Source organism: Bos javanicus, chromosome 8 (assembly GCF_032452875.1).
Source record: "Bos javanicus breed banteng chromosome 8, ARS-OSU_banteng_1.0, whole genome shotgun sequence".
Taxonomy (NCBI): domain Eukaryota; kingdom Metazoa; phylum Chordata; class Mammalia; order Artiodactyla; family Bovidae; genus Bos; species Bos javanicus.
The window spans coordinates 64076178-64097818 of NC_083875.1; the positions used below are offsets into that span (position 1 = coordinate 64076178).

The 21641-nt window shown below is 42.9% G+C and overlaps 1 protein-coding gene across 1 annotated transcript in view; it reads right to left on the minus strand.

The window, feature by feature from the left end:
• The window catches only part of GABBR2 (gamma-aminobutyric acid type B receptor subunit 2), a 368988-nt gene that overhangs the window by 214626 nt on the left and 132721 nt on the right, over positions 1-21641 (minus strand). The window contains exon 3 of the mRNA XM_061425770.1: positions 5020-5190. Within this exon, the coding sequence (XP_061281754.1) occupies positions 5020-5190 (171 nt within the window). The remainder of the gene's footprint in view (positions 1-5019; positions 5191-21641) is intronic.

The following is a 21641-nucleotide window of genomic DNA, read 5'->3' on the forward strand; positions in this document are numbered from 1 at the left end:
AAGTTGAGCCAGGTATGGGAGAGGACAATCTGCAGAGAGAAGCCAGAAGGTGAGGCTGGACCAAAGTGGAGAGTGCCGGAGGTGAGACAGACAAGGAGGCCTCAGGGTATGTAACGGTTTCTGCGGCCACCCCAAGGAGCTCATCCCTACTCAGAGCAGCAGGGAAGGCTGACGATTCTACTAAGGTTGGCTCCTAGACGAGAAACAAGCACAGGGTCCCCCTACCCTCCAGTGTGGGCATGTCCTCCGAGCCATGTAAGTGGCAACTTTAGAGAAGGTGACCAGAGACCCCTTTGGTTGGGGCAGATGGTGACTTGGCAAGCAAGGAAGGGCTTCAAGGGCCATGGAGGGCTGAAAGGGCAGGTGCTTTGAAGAGGAAGCTCTGCAGATGGTGCCCTTTTGGTCTTGGACAGATCAAGGGCTTTGGTGGGTCCCAGCTCTTGAGGGAGGCTCTGATATGGAAAGGTCAGCCCCAGAAGCGCCGAGATCACTAAGCCAGCGACTAGGCAAGGAGTCTTCGAGCCTGCCTGGAGGGAGCAGAGGAGAAAAGAGCGGTGCTAGTGGCAGGCACTAGACCCCGCCGTATGTCTGGGCTGCTGAACGGCGGCCAGCCATGGGTTAAGGAACCAGATTCTAGATGACAATAAAAATAACTGCCACCCCTTGCATGGTGCTTATTATGAGTCAGGCACGCCTCTTAGCACTTCAACTTTCAGAACACATGTAATCCTCACAAGCATCCTTAGAGTTAGTTACCATTATTATCCCCATTTTTAAGAGGAAGAAACTAAGGCGCATAGAAACTCAGTAATTCTCATGGTCACACCCCTGGGAGTGGCTGGATCAGGGGCAATGACCCTGGACCTTAACCACAAATTTCTTGAGCTAGGAGAGCTCTTAGAGGTCAATCGACCCAACTCCCTTATCTTACGGAGGGGAAACTGAGGCCAAGACAGACTGAGTGGTCTGTTCAATGGTACTAAGCTGGTTAGTTTAGCATCATGGGATCAGGAATCCAAAGAATAACTTAGTGAAGATGGTTTGGTAGACCACAGGACCAGGAGCTGGGAGAATAGGCTCAAATAACCCTCTGGCTATCTGCTGGTCCTCAGCCACCCCTGCTCACTACCTTCATTTCCACCTCATCCTTGCCTCTATCCTATGCCTTCAGTGTACACATAGACACCACTTAGCACCCTGGTCTCTCATTTCCTTGCCCCTAATCCTAGTGACCTCTACCTCCACTCAGCTTTAGCTGTTCATTCATCACCAGGGCTTGGACCCCCCAATCCCTACATCCCTCCCCCAGCTCTGCCACAGTCTCCCATTCTTCTAGCTCCTTCATCTCTACACTCTCAAGCTTTTCCGAGACTTCCAGAGCTACACTTTCTTCAGGCCCACAGGCCACTGCCTGTCCACTGCTCCCCATCCCGGGTCCCATGGACCACCCTCTCAGCAGTACTCTCTTTATCACCACTTTTACCTTTGTCTTCCACCTGGTGATTCTGATGAGCAACCAGAGTTGAGAACTCAAAGAAGGAGGCCTGACACTTACTGACCTTGAAGCCATGTCCACTCCTCCCTGGCCCTCCATGCCCCAGGTTCTGTGCCTTCATAGACGTTGGCACATGGTAGGCCACATCTGTATTTTTTGAGTGAATGGATATGCATTCCTAGGGCTTGTCCCAAGTACCAGTGGAGGCGAGAATGTCCATTTAATGAACTCCAACTATGCAGAAGTTTTTCATTTATGTTTTTTCATCTAACCCTCTCATCTCCCAGTGCCTGTGAGGTGGGGATAAATATCTCTACTTTACACATGGGAAACTGGATCTCACTGAGGCGTAGTGAATTGCCTGGGGCCGCAAAGCTTTTGCTTGGTAGATCTGGGCTTAGAGATCTTCTGGTACCAAGTCTTTCCTTCTCTCCTCTGATATAAGTCTTTGACCCAGAGAGGGTAGAGCTGAAGCAAGCACCATCTTTCTGGCCACTGGTTCCCCATGGACCCCTGATTGTCCTGGCAGCAGCTTTAGATCTGGTACACTTGAGCCAACAAGGTGAAGTGAACTGCCTGGGGTCACACAGCCATTGCTTGGCAAAGTGGGGCCCCGAGATCAGCATATCTGATCCAAGGCCTGAGCAGATCTGGGTTACCGCACACTGGTTTTGAATCTTATGGACGGGAGCTCCAAGGAGCAGCTGGTTCCAAGGTAGGATAACCCTCAGCCCTCTACCCCTTTCAGAAGATTAAGGTTTTAATTAAGGTTTTCCCCCATTCCCCTCTAACTTTGGGATTGCTTTCATTTGACATTCCTTCCAGTGCACCAGTCCGGAACAGAAGTGCTTGATGCTGCTGATCGACCAGTTTCATAAAAGGAATCCAGTTTCCTCTGCACTCACGAAAAGCTGTTAGCCCCTGGCGAGTTTCCAGGGCCTGCACTCCAGTGATGCAGCCAGACATCGGGAGAGGGATGCCAAAGCCCTTGGGCACAGAGAGGAGTCAGCTGGGCTGAGAGATTAAAATCGAAAGGGGTTCTTGCCAGCAATACCACCAAGCAACATCCTGTCCTTAAAAAAGAGGCTTCCCACTGAGATGCCCTGAAACCTGGCTGAAGGCTCTAACACAGCTGTGCAGGGACAGAGATGTGGTACCAAACTGACATTTCCTGACCCCAGTGAGGACAGAGAAATGGAGAAACACTGACCAACAGTCTGTCAGGCTTCCAGCCTCAGCTGGGCTCTTTACCAGCAAGTGCCCTGGGGCAAGAAGGCACCTGCCCTCTGTGAGCCTCAGTTTCCTCATCTGTAAAATGGGAACCATAACCTCTCCCTAAAGGGCAACTGGCTGTTTGGCAATCTATAAAGCTTGGGGCTGATCACGTATCCTCTTTAAACCAAAGATTGGGGTTTTTCAAACCTCTCTACACAAAGGTAGTTCTCATGTGACTACAGGTAGTTAGGGATGGAAAGAAGGAACAATGGACTGTCTGGACCTGGAGTCTAGATTCTGGGATTCAGTCCTGACTTCTCTGTCAACAATCTTTCATGACTTCAGAGGTGCTTTGAAGCCCTGAACTTTGTTCATTCCTCTCTCTGGGCCTCAGTCTCCCCTTCTGTACAATAAGGAGGTTGGAGGAGGTGTCTCTAAGAGCCCATCAGGCTAAGTCAGCCAAAGACTCCATTGCAAAAAAGCAGGTCCCTCCAAGTGTCAGCAGAGTCCACGTGGATGGGGCCACAGGACTGGCCTTGCACACCCTCACCATTAATCTGCTTCACACTCATTCCAGAACATTCGTGGCTGCTGTATAAAGGGCAAGCTTCCAGCAACAGCCTCTTCAGTGTTTGGCAGTGAGTCACTCCCACTGGAGGTCAAGTTCTCTTTGTGCCTCTGTCTGGGGACTGGGAAACAGAGGTGGGAAGCTGAGGACCCTTCTTGTCAGGGAAAAGCTGGCCTTGTTTGAATGACTACAGACTACTTCTGCTTTTCAAGCACCTCTGAAAATATCCCTCTCGGCGCATAAACTGTATAGCTTGCAAAGCTCTTTGAAATTCATGACTCATCTGATTTTGGCAGGAGGTCTGCAGGATGGGCTTGGGAAGGGTTATTGTCGCCATTTTATAGGGGCGGAAGCTGCAGCTCAGAGAAGTGAGGTGACTTGGCCAAGGTCGCACAGCTAATGCACGGAGTGGTCTCTCCCATGGAGTGGCCTCTCCTTCCCAGGGAAAAATGGGGCAGAGCCTCGGAAAGGCAAGTGCAGAGCTGGCGTGGAAATCGGGTCTGGTGGTTCCCAGCGCTGCTCTGCTCCACCTCCCTCACCCCACCCCGCCACTGGCAGAAGGGGCGTGTCCTCCCCAACTACTCTCACAGAGGTCTGCCTGCTCACCCACCTCACACATTTCCCTGAGGATCTGCTCACAGTTGTTTCTCTTTCTTTATCTTGGGCTCCTAAGCAAACCTGGACTGTATCATCTTGTGGGGAAGCTCCAAGGACCAAGAGCACACACAGGAGAAGACTGAAAAGTAGGGACTATAAAGAGATGAGGGAAAAAAGTAAGAAACCATTCTGCACTCAGCTGAGTGGAGAAAGCTTTTAAAGATTTGCTAATATCCACTGTTTGTAAAAACGTGTGGAAATTTTCAAAGCGGTTGGAGGAACTAGAAATTAGAACAGGCTTTCTGGAGGTCAGTTTATCTCAACGTTTTAAATGTCCCAGTAATTCTACTTCTAGAAATCTATCGTTGAAGATGCACACCTAGGTGGAAAGGTGTTGGCTGTGATATCAAAAAGCTGTAAACATTCACTAATTTACCATCTATGCACCCGACAAGAACATCATGGCCCATTAATAAGAACGAAGTCAATCAAGATCTCAAAGATCTGTTGTAAAGTGAAAAATGCAAAATATCTACCTAGTATGAGGACATTAGGTTTTAAGGTACTGAAGAAGGTCTGGGCAGATGAACATTACACAGAAAGCCAGACTTGACTTGGAAAAGAAAATGGATTTAGAGGAATTGGGTAAAGCAGCCCTTTTCTTTCTTTTTTTTTTTTTTACTATATGTAATTTAACTTCTCTTTTCCTTGCAACAACAGCAAGCCTCAGAACACCAAGTATTGATGTATATTTGTAAATCATTAACACAAACAAAAACTAAAAAAAAAACCACCCAATCCACAGTGACTTTGGTAATCTTCGTTCCAAGCCGGCTTCTCCCCAAATTCTCCTCACAGGAGAAACGCTCTTGATGGCACCCCATGATTTTAGATCATCACTAGGGTCGGCAGCAAGAACAACACATCTACAGGGTGGGTGAGGGAATAAGCCACATGATTTAGCCAAAAGGCACAATGGAAGAGAAGGTTCCACTCCTGAGCTGTGTGAGTTGGAGGTCTTCACCAGCCCCACGCACAGTTGAATACCTCGGCAGCTCCAAGGCCCGGAACAGTGCCCAGCCTGATGGAGCTGTCTCGCCCCTTGCCTGGAGGTGGGTGAGGGGCGCCTTCCAGCGGCGTGTACCTCTGAGAAGCGCTGCACATCCTGGGTCAGCGTGCCCACCCGTCTCCACTGGTAGTGCTTCAGCAACTTCAGGATGGCTGGATTCACCGCGTTATCTGATGGGACCGTCCGAAAGAAGTAAGGGTATTTCTTCTTATCTGCTAGAACAGGCGTGGTGGCAGCAAAGGAGAGCTGAAAAACACAAAAGAGACAGCATTTTACTGGGGGGAACCTCATAGCTGTGGGCTCAGGATCTTTCCTAAGGGAACAGAGGTCTTTAGTTCTCACTTGAGGTACAAACACACAGGCAAAATACTTTTAACCTTCTTACTGCAAAAATAACTTGTTACAATTGAAGAGGCTTTTAAAAATGTAAAATAAGGAGAAAGAACCTTCGTTAATGTTGTCGTCTGCCTCCTTCAGATCCTTTCTCCGTGCATGGCGATGAACTAAAAAAAGATTCTTGAGATCATTCTGTATACGCACTTGAACTGTTTGTTTATTCCCTCATTAAATATTGTCTTAAAAGCATTTAACCATCCTGTTAAAACTTCTTGCAAACATTTTATCATGTAAACTTTTTAATAGTTCCATAATATTCTAGCATCTGAACATACTGTAATGTACTACATTGTGTTTAATTTGGGGACATTTAGACTATTTCTAATTTGTCATGATTATCCTATTCTACAAGCACCTTTGTGCTTAGCATTTTCCCCCTATATTTCAGGCTTTTTCCATAGGGTAGAGTCTAGGATGTGAAATTTCCCAGAGAAGGAATGTGAGCTTTTAAAGACATGGGATGATTTGAGAGAATAGCACTGAAACATGTATATTACCATATGTAAAATACATAACCAGTGCACATTCGTTACATGAAGCAGGGCACCCAAAGCCAGTGTGCTGGGACAACCCAGAGGGATAGTGTAGGGAGGGAAGTGGGAGGGGGTTTCAGGATGAGGGGCACACATGTATACCTGTGGCTGATTCAAGTCGATGCATGGCAAAATCCAGCACAATATTCTAAAGTAATTATCCTTCAATTAAAATAAAGAAATTAATTTTAAAAATAAAGACTTCATACTTATTTCCAAAAAGGATTGCATCAATTTGCACACCCACTAGCCAGGTATAACTACAGAGGATCAATCTTACCACATTCTTGTCAACAGAAATAAAACATCTTTCTATCTAATTTATTAATGATTTATTACTGAAAAACTGGAATCATATTGCATTCATTGGTTATACATTATGTTGAACCTTTTTCTATGTGGCTGATTACTAGTCATAAGTCCTATTTTAGGAATTGCTTTTTCATGTCTCTTGTTTATTTTTTGAGTGGTATTCTAATGCTTTCCTTATCAAATTTAATGAAGACTGTTATACATACAGCATTCAAACTCAAGCTATTACAGGTGCTGCAAACACCCCAGCTTGTTTGCTTTTACATTTCGTGTGTGTATATTCTAATTTACAGTCAGCAGTCAAATCTGTCCATCTTTCCCTTTATTAGTCCTTCTTTTTCTTTTAAGTACCTGTGAGTTGCTAAATTGGATTTTAATTATCTGTTCTACAGGGCCCAGCATAAATGTCACCTTTTCTATAACATTTCTTCTGATCTCTGCTTTCTCTTCCCCTCAGCCTCATCCACAGAAGGTGGTTATCAAATGTTTTGATCTTTGCAGTGTGATGGTGGAAAAATGGTATCTTCTTGTAGTTCTGATTTGCATTTACCTTATTAAGAGTGAGGTTGAGGATCTCTCTGATGTTGAAGAACAATTTGCAGTATCTTTCTGGAAAGTATTCACATCCTTTGCTTGTTTTCCAATTGGACTTTGAGTCTTTCCCTTACTGGTTAGCAGAAGTGATCTTACTGGTTAGCAGAAGTAAGGACATTAGCCCTTTGTGATATAAGTGGCTAATTCACCCTCAGTCTATATCTTTTCTTTTGATGTTTCTCATGATGTCTTTTGCCATACAGAGGTGTTTGTGTGTGTGTGTGTGGCTGCATTTATTAATTTTTTTCCTTTCTGTTTTCAGGCTTTATGTCATATTTAGAAAATTTTTTCTCAATCTGAGATTGTACGAGAATCCCTCCGTGGTGCCTTCTAGTCTGTCTGTCATCTTCCCCTGTCTGTCCTCCCAGGTCGTGGCCTGGTGAGGGAGGAGGAAGATTCGGTACCCGCATGTGATGAGTGCTGACCCAACTGATGGTTAGGCTTTATACGATCCTGTAGCCCCTGACAAATCATTTTGTTTTTCATGTGTCTCAGTTCAGTCCAGTTCAGTCGTTCAGTCGTGTCTGACTCTTTGCAACCCCATGAATCACAGCACGCCAGGCCTCCCTGTCCATCACCAACTCCCAGAGTTCACTCAAACTCACGTCTGTCGAGTCAGTGATGCCATCCAGCCATCTCATCCTCTGTCGTCCCCTTCTCCTCCTGCCCCCAATCCCTCCCAGCATCAGAGTCTTTTCCAATGAGTCAACTCTTCGCATGAGGTGGCCAAAGTACTGGAGTTTCAGCTTCAGCATCATTCCTTCCAAAGAAATCCCAGGGCTGATCTCCTTCAGAATGGACTGGTTGGATCTCCTTGCAGTCCAAGGGACTCTCAAGAGCCTTCTCCAGCACCACAGTTCAAAAGCATCAATTCTTCGGTGCTCAGCTTTCTTCACAGTCCAACTCTCACATCCATACATGACCACAGGAAAAACCATAGCCTTGACTAGACGGACCTTTGTTGGCAAAGTAATGTCTCTGCTTTTGAATATGCTATCTAGGTTGGTCATAACTTTCCTTAGCAAGTATTTAATAAACTCTTGTATAGTTTTTTTGTTGTTGATGGGTACCGGCAGCTCCAGAATTTTGTGACCACTGCCATGGTTATGTGTGCGCATCACTTGTTAACGCTACTTGGTTTAGTTTAACCTTCTTCAGTATGCTTCATTTACTAAACTTTGTGCTCAGCATACCTAAATATTGTTTTATTTTTGGCCATGCTGCACAACTTTCAGGATCTTAGTTCCCTGACCAGGATTGAACTCATGCCCTCAGTTGTGAAAGTGGGGAGTCCTAACCACTGGACCACCAGGGAATTCCCAATACTATTTTTAAAAAGTAGTATTTCTTTCCTTCTTTTGTTTCATTTACATCTTTGATCCAGAGAGGGCATGGCTGAAGCAAGATCTCTCTTTGCTGCCACCAGCTTTCTCCCCCAACGTTTGCTATTCCAGCAGCTCTAGATTCAATATGCTCAGAGTCCAACTTCAGCATCTTGGGAAGAAACATCCTGGCACCCCCAGCCCCCAGTTGAAGTTGCTTTGCTGCTTTTCCTGTGACCCGAGGAAGCACTTCTTCCCCCCAAGACTTCAGCAGAGCAGGGCAGGGGCAATCTTGTCCCTTTGGTGACCTGGCTCAGGCAGTAGATTGCCATTACCTAGGGTCCTCGGATCTCCTCGGTTCACTTGGCAGCCTCAACAGGTCCCACTTGTTGGAGATGAACACACAATAACCCATCAACTGTCACCGGAGCTAGAGAGCACCTATAGAAACCAATTTCCAAGATCCCCACAGAGACAGGACATCATCCCAAGCTTGGCTGAGGTCAAGGATAAATCAACTGTTAAAAAAATTGGGGGGTAGAGTAAGCCCCAATAGGGATTACCCAGAGAGAGGAAATCCCAGCTGGACACAATCAGGACACTCACATCCAGAGCTGTCCAGCAAGGGCAGGCTTGCTGACAGAAGCAGTGAGATCCCTGTGTCTGGAAGTGTGCAAATGGAGGCTAGCCCGTGGCCCAGAAAAAACACAGAAGGGCTTCACAGTGTCTGAGAACTCCTGAAAACCTGTATGAAAACACCTGTGGGGCATGCATATGCATACAGACACACACATTTTTCTGAAAAGAGGATCCATGGCTGCCATCAGATTTACAACAAGGATCTTACAACCAAACAAAGTGAGCACATCTGCCTGAAGGTGATACTTAGGTCCCATAGCGATGTAAGAAATAGAAGCTGTCTACAGTCTGCTCAGACCCAGTATCTGTGATTCTTTTCTCAAGATTAAAACAACATTTTCAGTTTCCTATGGTCAGTGTAAGAAGGAGCTATTAAAAAATCAGGGAGACACTATTTCAGGACCTGGGATGGTATATGTACAATTGCATCCCCAAAAATGCTTATCTAATACAATTTGGAAAATATTGGTTTTCTGATGTGATTTCTGAATCACACTCTGGTTGATACTTTGCTGTTATTGTCCCATTAGTTCCAGGTCCACAATTAATTGTTGCTTGAACAACCTCATATGTTTGCCCTGTAGGTAATTACAGTGGTTACTGTTCAGTGAGTAAATGGCCCATTGTGTTTACAATGGGCTTGGAGTACAATATATGCCCCGGGTCTAAATCATGTTGGGTGCAAAATATTAACTGGCACTGACATTTTCTGCACCATTTGAGATAATGCACACTTTGATTAGATTGCTTTGCATCACTGTTCTTCTAGCTTTAGCCTCCTAAAACTTTCTTCTATCGGCAAAGGCTGCAGGCGCTGGGTAGCACTGCTGAACTTCGGAACTGAAGGAACCTGAGAAATCCTCTAGTTCTGGGGTTCTCTCCCTACTCTGGCTACAGACTGGAATCACATGAGGAGATTTTTTTAAATACTGATGACTTGGTCCCACTCCAAACCAAGTGAATCAGAATCTCTGGGCATAGAGCCCAGGTATCAGTATTATTTAAAAACTTCCCAAGGTGATTATGGAGCCCAACGAAGGTTGAGAATCACTGATACAGCTCAACAGCCCTAGTTTTGAATAAGCAGACTGAGGTCTTGAAATGGAAAGACATCGATATACCCATCAAAGTTAGTAAGAGGTAGAAACAGAATTCAAATGCAGGGCTAATGGACTCTAACACCTGTGTTCTTTCTTCCTCTGATGGCTGTCCTCTGCTGCCTGTGTGCCAGGCTTTCCTCCTCCAGCACAGTCACCCAGTTTCTGTAACATGTGGCCTGTCAGCATCAGGACCCCATTCAAAGATCCAATCTCCTGCCTCATTTCACATAGCCAAGTCCATTTCTAAACAGACTATGATTGAGGTTTCAAGTTAATCCCTACCAAGGATTATTTCAGAGAGTACTTTTAAATTTATTTTCCAGTTTCATTATCATTTTTAGTTTTATCGCATTGTTTTGAGAATTTGGTGTATACAGTGTCTGCTTTTGGAATTTATTGAGATATTTTTTTGGTGGCTTATTATATAATCAATTTTTGTGAAAGTTCCATGGTAGCCAGAAAAATAGATGCAGTCTCTAGTTGTAAGCTATAAAATTCTTTATCAAATTTTGGTGCATAAGAGATATAACCCAACTAACCAATTATCTTATTAACATATGCTTTGTATTTTTGTCTACTTGACCTATCAAAGACTGAGAGGTATGTTGAGTTTTTTCTATTGTCTCTGACAATTTCTCCACGTTACTCAAATGTTTTGCTTTTTACATTTTGATTTTATGTTTTGAAGATAACTGCTCATTACAATTACATCGTTATTTTTCAGCAATGTATATATACACCTTTCCCTAGTGCAAACAGCAGGTACTTACCAGATAATCAATGAATGATTTGAGGATTAAAATATTTATCAAAATAAAATAACCCTGTTTGTCATTTATTGCTGTTTGTTTCATATAATATCTTGCTGAATATTAATACTGAATTAATATCTTGATATTAATATTGAAACCCTTTATTTTTTGTTTGCATTTACCTGTCATAGCTCTGATTCTCTTTTTATTTGTATTCCATTAAGATTGTTTTTAAGTATATTTCTTGAAATGACATGAATGGATTTTAAAATACATGCTTATTGCTGCAATAAATACTTGACATTGCATTCATTGTCTTGCTGGCAGTCTTTTTTTTAAAAAATGTTTCTTTTTGTTCCCTTTGGTATTCAGACTTCTCCATTCTTCTCCATTCTGGATATATTAATCTTGCTTTTTGTCTTAAACTGTTAGATATCTTTTCACATTCTGAAGAAGGGTGAGGGGTTGAAAATTTGCTGAGGATGACCCTCTGTTGCTTTGACGCACGGTAGAATATATCTGGATATAAAATTCTTGGGCTACCATTTTTCTGCTTTGAACCTACAAAGTGGTGCAGAGGAGAAATCTGAGGATAGTTTGACTGTTATTCATTTACAGGTAACTGACTTTCTCTGTTTGGATGCCTGAAGGGTTTTTTTCTTTATTCTTAGAATTTAAAAAAATTTGCCTAAATAGATGTGGATGTGGCACTCTTGATTTTATCTGGAACACAGGGAGGCCTTCAGTCTATATGCGCAAGTCTTTTAACTAAAAAACATATATATATGTGTATGTACATACATATATACATAAGTATAAATACATTATATAAATGTAGCATTTATATATAATATATAATGCTATATATTCATTATATTTATATTATATTAATATTCATATATATTCTTGCCTCTCCACTAGAATACTTGATTATCTATGTGTTGTCTTTTATTCCCCAAATCTATATCTGTAGTATTTTTTCTATGATTTCACATCTTGGTCCTTCTCCTCTGCATTCTGAAAGACCATCTTATTTTATCTCTTATTAGAGAGTACCTGAAAATTCAGTTTCACTAATTTCTGGTAAAAGGGCCATATCATCCACAGTCCCAGTGACAGAGCACCAGGGTTCTCATTTCTTCACATACTAACCACCATTTGGTATTACCTGACTTTCTACCTTTTTGCTTATCTTTCAGGGATAAGGTAGCTCTTTATTAATAATTGATTCTGCAGCCCCCTGAACATAATGTGGTTGAGTAGCTGTACAGATAGGCCATTCAAGTTCTTTATTCAGTGGGTTTGCTTTTCAAGTCACTTTTAGTGTTGCTGTCCTTGCCATATTTTTTATTGTTATTGATTTCTTCCATTTTCTAGTAATTTTTTAATGATCAGAACCCTTTTTGCTCCATCCTATCTCATGTTTCATGGAGACCATGTCTTTCCTGCATATGACTGAAGCTGCCGGAAGTCTTTCTAAAGTTTTTTTCTTTATCCTACAATAGCTCATCTTCAGAGCTGGACTCTTCCTCTACTTCTGGGTATTGTGAGTCTTCAGTTATTTTTGCAGTATTTTTTCAAAGTCCGAATGTTAGGTATTTTCTACGTACTCATCCTCAAAAGCATGGCAGGTATTTTGAGAGGTGGCCTATTAAGAGATAATACATGGATTGCCCATGGCCCTATTTTCTGTCTGTTTACATTATAACTGAGTATTTTTTTCTCAGAAAACTGAGGAACAAGTATTTGAGCACAGATTTTGGTGTCTAGTACACTCCCACCTTACATAGTTCTGTATTAATGAGTGCCTTATTTTCTGATTCTCTGGATCAACACAGTACACCAAATTTCTGTCATGCATTGCTGCCAGGAATTTTCTTTTCTGCCTATAAAATTTTACTTTGGAGATTTCTGTTTAAACTTCTTGTGCTCTCCTGTCTACCCTCTATCTAGCTTTTTCTAGGAATTTATAGCTCTGTTTGAATTTAGAAAGATATATGAAAATGAAGAGAAAAAAAGCATCTTGATTGCCTCAAAGATCAGCAACTGTGACTACAGGCATAGTTGTCCAAATTTCTGATTGGATGGTAATGAATTTGCCTGCAATGCAGGAGACCCAGGTTCAATCCCTGGGTCAGGAAGATCCCCTGAAGAAGGAAATGGCAACCCACTACAGTATTCTTGCCTGGGAAATCCTATAGACAGAGGAGCCTGGTGGGCTACGGTTCATGGGGTTGCAAAAGTCGAACATGACTAAGTGTTACCCAAGGAAGGAAGGATCTGGGTCCCTAATAGATTCTGGGGGTTGGGAGGTGGGGAGAGAAAAGTCTATTATTTTACAGGGCAGCTGTAATTTTATGCAGCAAGTTTCCAAGTGCCAAGAGACAACATTTGGTAGAATTTTTTCAAGCATATCCCATCTACTTTATAATCAGCAAAGCTTCCAAACATCTAGACTGTCAGTAAGTCTTAGAGTCCCTTAGTTCTTTGAGGTAGGATTTACTATCCATTTTACAGCTAAATAAACCATGACCCAGAAAAGCGACACAATCCATGCAAGTTCAATGCAGGAAAATGTAATTTTGACTTCATATCTGGTTGCCTTTCTTTTTTTTAAATAAATTTTAATTAATTAACTTATTTATAACTGCACTGGCTCTTCATTGCTGCACATGGGCCTTTTATAGTTTAGTTGTTATGACTCTGCAACCCCATGGATTCCAGCACACCAGTTTTCCCTGTCCTTCACTGTCTCCAGTTTACTCAAACTCATGTCCATTGAGTCAGTGACACCATCCAATCATCGTGTCCTCTGTCACCCCCTTCTCCTCTTGGCCTCAATCTTTCCCAGCATCAGGGTCTTTTCTAATGAGTCAGCTCTTCACATCAGGTGGCTCAAGTATTGACGCTTCAGCATCAGTCCATCCAATGAATATTCAGGGTTAATTTCCTTTAGGATTGACTGGTTTGATCTCCTTGCTGTTCAAGGGACTCTCAAGAGTCTTCTCCAGCACCACAAATCAAAAGCATCAATTCTTTGGGGCTCAGCCTTCTTTACGGTCCAACTCTCACATCTGGTTGTGGGAGTGGGGGCTCCTCTTCGTTGCAGTGCACGGGCTTCTCATTCCAGTGACTTCTCTTGTTGCAGAGCACAGGCTCTAGGTGCTTGGAATCCAGCAGCTGGAGCACACAGCTTCTAGAGCACAGGCTCAATAGTTGTGGTACATGGGCTTAGCTGCTCCGCAGCATGTGGGGTCTTTTCAGACCAGAGATCAAACCTGTGTCCTCTGCACTGACATGAAGATTCTTAACCACTTAACCAGAGAAGTCCTGGTTCTCTTTCTTCAACCAGCTCTGACCCATCAGTCCAAGATGAGGTGGGGCAATGACCCAAGGCTTGCTCTCTCTTCTGAGACCCACTAGCACAGGGAAAAAACTGCTTATTTCAAGGCTTTCAGGGTTTCTCAAATATAGCTGGTATCTATGGTGGGCATGGTTGGTCCTCGGAAATTCTGGGGGACACACCCTTAACCAGAAAATTAGAACAAAAGGCAGCCATCAGCATCTCTCTCTGAGTTCTGGCTTGCCGTGGAATATTCTGTAAAAGTTTAGGGTTAGTGTATGGAACTGTGCGTCTCTTTCACATTAAGGGCCCAGAGGTAGAGAGATCAGGAGAGTGAAGACAACTATTCAGGCACTTCAGGGAGCTGGAAAGCCAGGCTTACCCTTGTCTCTATGGCTTTGAGAGCAAAGCAGAGCATTTCCCCTCTGTGGGTGTCTGTTTTTCTCATCTCTAAAAATGATGGGTTGAACCAAAGACTTGAAAGTTTCCTTCATCTGTATACCACACAACTCTATACTTCTCTCTCCAACAATTGAGGAGAATGATTAAAGAGTTGGTTAGTTTTGTGTGGGTGTGTTTCATTTGATCTGATTTATTCTGATAATTGCCATTGTGTTTCACTTCTCTTCTGCAGATTCAAGCCTAGCTGAAAAATGTAAATACACCTCCCAATTTCAGGGTCTTTATTAAACTCTCAGCCACTGATGAATTCTTCTCTAAATGTAATGCCTTCTTTACCTGGTTTGGGGCCTCTGGGTTTAACTTGTCTGCAGAAATAAACCATTTTTCAAGTGGAAAATCTAACCAAGAGCAGCCCGGGTTGCTAAATCTTAGGTGAGAAGTATGGGCCAGATGCCAGGGGGGAGAAGATGATTGAGGCTTGCTCTTTTCTCCACTTGGTTTAATCTTCTTCCATGGGTTTGCTGACTGTTTCTGTAATTAAATGAGGGAGGTATTTGTCATCTAGGGTTCCTTTCAGCCAAGATGAATGGAATGCAACTTTCTCAGGAAGCTTCTGACAAAACCCTATTTGTGGCCAGTGCCAGGACATATACAAAGGCTCCAGGCTGTGTGCGTTGGGAACTGGGGTCCACTTCAGATCTGCGCCAGGTCACCGCTGCGCCCAAGCCCTGGCGAAAAACTGTTTGGACACAAAGTGCCTCAACACAGATGCCTGTGAGACTAATGTGATGTGGGGTGGCCACAAAGCATTTTCCAAGTTAAGGAGGGAAAATGAAAGCCTGGCATTTGGGCGAGTTTCTGTGGCCCACTCCAATAAGGCTTGCTGAGCAGCATATGCAGGCTGGCTCTGGGGCTTGAAACGTCTTCTGGAATCCCCTGGGGACAATCACCCGCCTTCTTATTGATGAAATTTAGTGCTAATCACTCAGAGATGCACAGCAGCTGAGTTGTTATCACCCATGTCCATTGTCATGTCCTTAAAAACTGGGGACTTGCAACAATTCCTGCTGGAGGCAGGGAGGGCATAACAGTGTTTGCTCCTCGTGGAGAGACTGAAGCTCAGAAAAGACACAATGCCGTGCCCAAGGCCCCATGAGCAGCAAGGGGCAACGTTGGGATTTGAACTCAGATATTTTGCCTTCTTCAAGGTATTGCCTAGTGAGCACCTGCCTTGGGGCCAGCATTGTGTGTGGGGCTTGACGTGAAGGGTTCACTTTGTCACTGAATGTGCGAAACCACCACATGGCACAGACATTTTGATCTGCATTTTTCGATGAAGCAACTGAGGCTCAAAGAGGCTAAGCCACTTGCACGTCATCACAGATCAAGTGACTGGCAAAGCAGGGAGACTAATATCACCAGCTTCCATTCCACAGACTGTTATGCTTCTTCTGTGTGATGAACAACTTCCAAAATTCATTTCCTGCTTTAGTCTAACTTTGATCTTCACAAAACCCCACGATACAGAGTAGACTTTATTGCCCTAATTTTATAGATGAGGAAACGGAAGCTCAGAGAGATAAGTGACTTGCTCAGAGTCACATGTGAGCAAGTAGCAAGGTTAGGGCTCAAACTTGGGACTTTTCTTCTTGAAATCTGGTTCATCTCTCCATCAAAAAGGCTGCTTTTTAGGAAGGCACCCAAGTACAATATGGGAAAGCAAGTGGGACCATTTAAGAGAAAGCAGAAGAAAAAAAAAAAAGATTTGCTTAAAAGAAAAAAAAAAACACAACAATACTAAATCCGTGGCTTATTATGCTTCAATGGCCTGTTGCTGCTGCTGCTGCTGCTGTTGCTAAGTCGCTTCAATGGTGTCCAACTCTGTGCGACCCCATAGATGGCAGCCCACCAGGCTCCTCCGTCCATGGGATTCTCCAGGCAAGAGTACTGGAGTGGGTTGCCATTGCCCTGCTCCTCAATTGCCTGAGATGTTGCAATTCAATTATATGAAATAAAACTCAAATGTATATTTGACATTTTATTGAAGATCAAATTCTTCACATTTTTCTTTTTAAACTTTTATTAGGATTATAAACTACATGTATAAGTATATAAAATATATATGTTCAGTTCAAGGAGTAATGATAAAATCAATATTCAACTGTCGATCACCCAGTTTACGAGAAAAGCTTTTATTTATGTGTAAATATTAAATTGTAAAGTAACTTAATTTTTTGCTCTTTAAGATACATTTTTTTCCCATGTGCCATTCTGCGACTTTTATTTCCTTCTTTACTCCCCTCTACTATATTTCTATCATTGTCTTACATAAAGAAGTTTGCAAAACAAATATTACTTCCTCAAATCCTTTTTTTCCTCCTTTAGAGTAAAAAGCTGTAGTTAAGTAGAGAAAGAGCACAACCAAGCCAGTGCTGAGAAAGCAGTATGGTCCATGGGGTAAGAATTCTGAGTTCCAGCTTGGACAGGCTGGGACTGAATGCCGGCCACACCACTCACTACATGACTACAGGAACATTACTTCACCTTTGGGGATCTGTCCCCACTAAACCAGGGTGACAAGCCCCCTCCCCAATCTTAGGGCTATTCTGAGGCTCTGAATGCACAGGCATCCAATTAATGATTGTTAATGTTAGATCACAGTTTCTAGACTGAGAAGTTATGAGAACTGGATGGTATTGCTTACAATTAAGAAAAGCCTTTTAACTGACGAAATACTTTCCTTCAATAATACCTCAACCCCATGAGGGCAGAATGGAGGAGAGTTTACCCATTTTAACATGCGAAACCTCAGAGAATGGAAGGGTCTGCTCACAGTAATGTGGCTACTACCAGGCTGAGACATAATTCTAACTCATAATTAGGATCTAATTCTAAATCCTAACCTAGCAACTTAAAAATGTCTTGTTAATTGGAGGATCCTTGGTGGTCCAGTGGTTAAGACTCCATGCTTCCAATGAATGGGGCATAGTCTCCATCCTTGGACAGGGAACTAAGTTCCCACATGCCAGGCAGCGTGGCCAATTAATAAATAAAATCACTTTAAAAATGTCTTGTTAATTTTTAAAAAGTAATGATTGTTTTGTTTGTCTAACTGTGCACAATTAGAACATATGTCTTTAATTTTTCTTAAACTTCTGGTTAGATGCTTCATTCACTTCTCCCTTACAGCTGTGTAGGTGACAAATGCAGGAAATTAACAAATTACAATAGAAGACTCTGGTTTCTTCAGTTCCTTTGCACTTTGCCTTCAGCTGATGTCTTTAAGGGTAAGAAGCACTTGTGTGTGATCACAGCTGTGAAGCCAACTGCCTTTTAATTACCACACTGCAAAAATCATGTCTCCTCATGTCAATTTAGCACCTCTAATTAGTCGATAAGTTGACATCACATCTATGGAGGGGGAAAGGTGTGCTGGGGCCCAGCTCGATGCTTGCAGTGGGAGAAGATACAGCATTCCCATCTGCTGAATCCTCCCATCTCTTTAGAACCAGCTCCTACTCATCTGTCCAGGGCTACTCACAGCCACCTCCTCCATGAAGGCTTCCCTGCTATCCCTCAGCTCTTCCAGCACTGTTTCCTTCCCTTCCTTTGGAGTGCTGAGAAGTGATTGATAGCTAGGCCCATTTCACTGACTGGTCTGTGTGCATTTTGTGGGCTGTCTCCAATCGTCTCTGTAGTTATGAGAGAAAAGAAAACAGAAGTGGACAGAGGAGGCAACAGGATCACAAGAGGCCTCTGTGCTTGCCTTCCAGACAAGAACTCACCATGGTTTTCACACAGAATGGGGCTCAGGAGGAAAGCAAGCACTGGTTTCAGTGGCTGAGAAAAACATGGTTTTAGCTGGGCCTGTGACCTTGGAGCATCTAAAGAGAGTCCAGGCAAAGCTCTGGGCTGTAGGACTCTACTCAGGAATCACTTGACCAGGACAGGCCAAGACTCCTGAGGGGACCCTGCAACACCTGCCCCACCAACACAAAGACAGAGAGTCCACAAAAAGGTCAGGAGGGTGGAGGTCACTGGGCATCTCAAAGCCCAGACAACTGGGCTTTAAAGGAAGGGGTCACTGTAGGTTCTATTTACAATTGTGAGCCAACACCTCCCAGAACCAAGGAAGGAGAAGCAGAATGCTGGACTTTAGACCTCTCAGATTTGCTTCATGATCAGTCCTGGGGAAACTGAGTAAGTTAAATCAAGATAAAAGATTCTAAGGTGCTTTCCAAGAATGTGAAGTCTTCTTCAGGGGGACAGAGAAGGTCATCCTGGACCAGTGAGCCTGCGGCTAGGACACAAGGAAAGCAGTGTGACTATGGAACAATCAAGACCCAGCTCTTCCAGTGTAAGCTGCATGCCCACCAGCAATCCATTAAACCTCAGTCTCCCTACCTATGAAATGGAAAGAATAAGTCCTGTCAACTCTCCAGGGCTCTTTTTTTTTTTTTTTGAAATGAGAACTTAACTGTGAAAATGTTCTACAGGAAGTAGGTCCTTGTGCTAATGGAACATGAGGGTTACAATACCCACCTAGTCAGCTCATCCATCACCTTTTTCTACCACTCTAGCCTCTTTCTCACTCTCACTCTCCAGCCTTTTACTTCCCAAAGCATACCAGGCTCTCTCTCATTCCCCCACAAAGAAGCCTTCCTAAACACCTCCCTACACCTCCAGTCCGAGCCAAGTGCACCTCCCCACCCCCATCAGATCTATCACACTGAACCGTAACTGCATCCTTACTTCCCTCCACAAGACAGTAAGATAACAAGCACTCAAGTTGTTACATAAGAAGCACACAAATATTAATACTTGTTAAAAAATAAGAAAGCTCAGATCAAAGTATGACTTTCAGGGAGGCTAATATGAACCAATAAAGAAGAAATATTTAGTAATAAGGTATTCAAGAATGAATCACAATCTTGCTAAGTACTGAGTTCCCCGTCACTGGAGGTATTCAAGGAAATCTTGAGGATCGTCCGCCAGGGTCAAGGATGGGATTCTCAAACCAGCAAGGAGTTTGCATGTGATGGTGTTATGTTTTATGTGAATTGGTGGCACACCCAATGGTTTTAGGTGAGCCCCAATCTAATATTTTATATCTTAATAGGTATTTTTTCTCTTTATTTACTTTTATACTTCTTCTTAGTAAATGATCCTGATTTTCCATCCATGGTATTTAAATGAAAGATTGAGTTGATTTAAAGGAAAATACTAAATAAATTAATAATACAAGTGGTATGGCGATTTGGCAAAATCAAGAAAGTGGCAGCTAAATGAGGTCTGGGAAACATGGTGTTGCAGGTGTGTTAAGCAGTCTGACAAGAGTATATGGCCCTTGGAAATAAACACCTACTCAAATCCTCATCACTTTCCACTACATTAAACCATAATATGAATTTAAACAATATAGACTGAGCTAGATTCTTACCTCGAGACTGGAGAATGGGCACCATCAGAAGTACCAAAAAGAGGGTGGATCTCTCAGATGAAATTAATTATATAGAAAAAAAGAGAAATATCTGTAAAAGTAGAAGTGGCCTAAGAGTGTTGCCATATTTAGAAATGTTGGGGACACACATGTACTAAAAATTTATTCTTTATTTACCTGAAATTCAAATTTAACTGAGTGTCCTATAATCTATCTGGTAATCCTAAGTAATCATCTAAGCCAGAGATGATAAATAGGCTTGAGCCTATGTGACATCCTTAACAGGCTGACAGTGGCTGGCAAGAGAGATGGGTTAAACCAGTAAAGAGCATGTGGCAATCAGTTCGTTATGTCTGCAATTAGCACAGGATGGGGGAAATAATGGCACCAATTCATTAATTTATCTGCCATCCTGGACTTGTCCAACTCCTCATTTTACACAGTGAGGACCAGGGAAGACAAGGGACTTGCCCAGGCTCACAGCACAAGTCCACAGCTGGGCTGAGCTAAACTCATTTGCCGCTCCATGCTGCCTGCTTGGAATCAAAACAGAATGCGACCAACGCCATGATTATGTAATTTCCGACTACACTCAGTAACCATGCCCACCCACATAGTCAGTCAGAATGCACACGGCCAGCCAGTCCCTCCACCTGATCCAGCTTACCATCATGACTACATTTGAATGCCCCAGAATAACATAAACGATGCGAAACAAAATCCATTTAAACTAAGACAATTCTGTTTAAGGAGAGGTGGCTGAGATAGAAAGCACTCAGGGGTCTGAACAACCATGCCTCTCATGTGCTATCTTGGGGTGCTCAGTAGTACAGTTTCACATTTGACAATTTGCCTTATTACAAAGCAGATATTTCACCTACTGTTCATTGAATTGGATGGAATCGAACTAAATTTGTGTCTTCTTTATCTTTCTGTTCTCTTATATTTCTGGGCCTGAGGTTTCTTACTGCTAAAATAAGGAGACTGCACCAGGTGGATTTTTAGTTCAGCTCTAAAATTTCATGATTTTGTAATTCTATGCTTAATTTACAAACCAAGGCTAAATTCTCTCTTCAGGCGAGAAAATAAAAATCACTGGACTAGAGACGTCGCCAGAAGGGTTTTAAGCCAGCCTCTTTCACAAAGAGAATTATTTAGTCTAATTGCTTTATGTCTCCATTTAGATACCAGCCTTTTACTTTCTGCTCTTCTTAATCAAGTTCGTTTATTAGTATTCTCATTCATTCAATAAAGCTGTATTTTCTAGAAAAATTAGAGATGCACTTTCACTTTGACCTAGAAATTCCACTTCTAGGAATTCATCCCCAGCTTACACTCACACAAATACGACATGTGACCAAGGTTATTCCAACAGGTTGGCAACAACCTAAACGTCCATCAATAGGGGACCTGCTATACAAATTACAGTGCATGCGTGCTAAGTCGCTTCAGTAGCGTCCAACTTTTTGCAGCACTATGGACTGTAGCCCATCAGGCTTCTCTGTCCATGGGATTCTCCAGGCAAGAATACTAGAGTGGGTTGCTATGCCCTCCTCCAGGGGATCTTCCTGACCCAGGGGTTGAATCCAAGTCTCCTGTGGCTCCTGCACTGTAGGCTGACTCTTTACCGCTGAGCTACCGGAGAAGCCCACAAATTATAGTATACTCACACAAAGAAGTGCTCTGCAGCTGTAACAAGAATAAGCTATGTCTTTAAGTAGTGATAAAACAGTAAGCTCCAGGAAAATTAAGTGAGAAAGCAACTTGCCAAATAGCATATATACAGTATGTTCACTTTTACATAAGGAGAAAGAAAAATAAACACACACACACGTGCATTTGTGCTTATTTGCAACAAGAAACA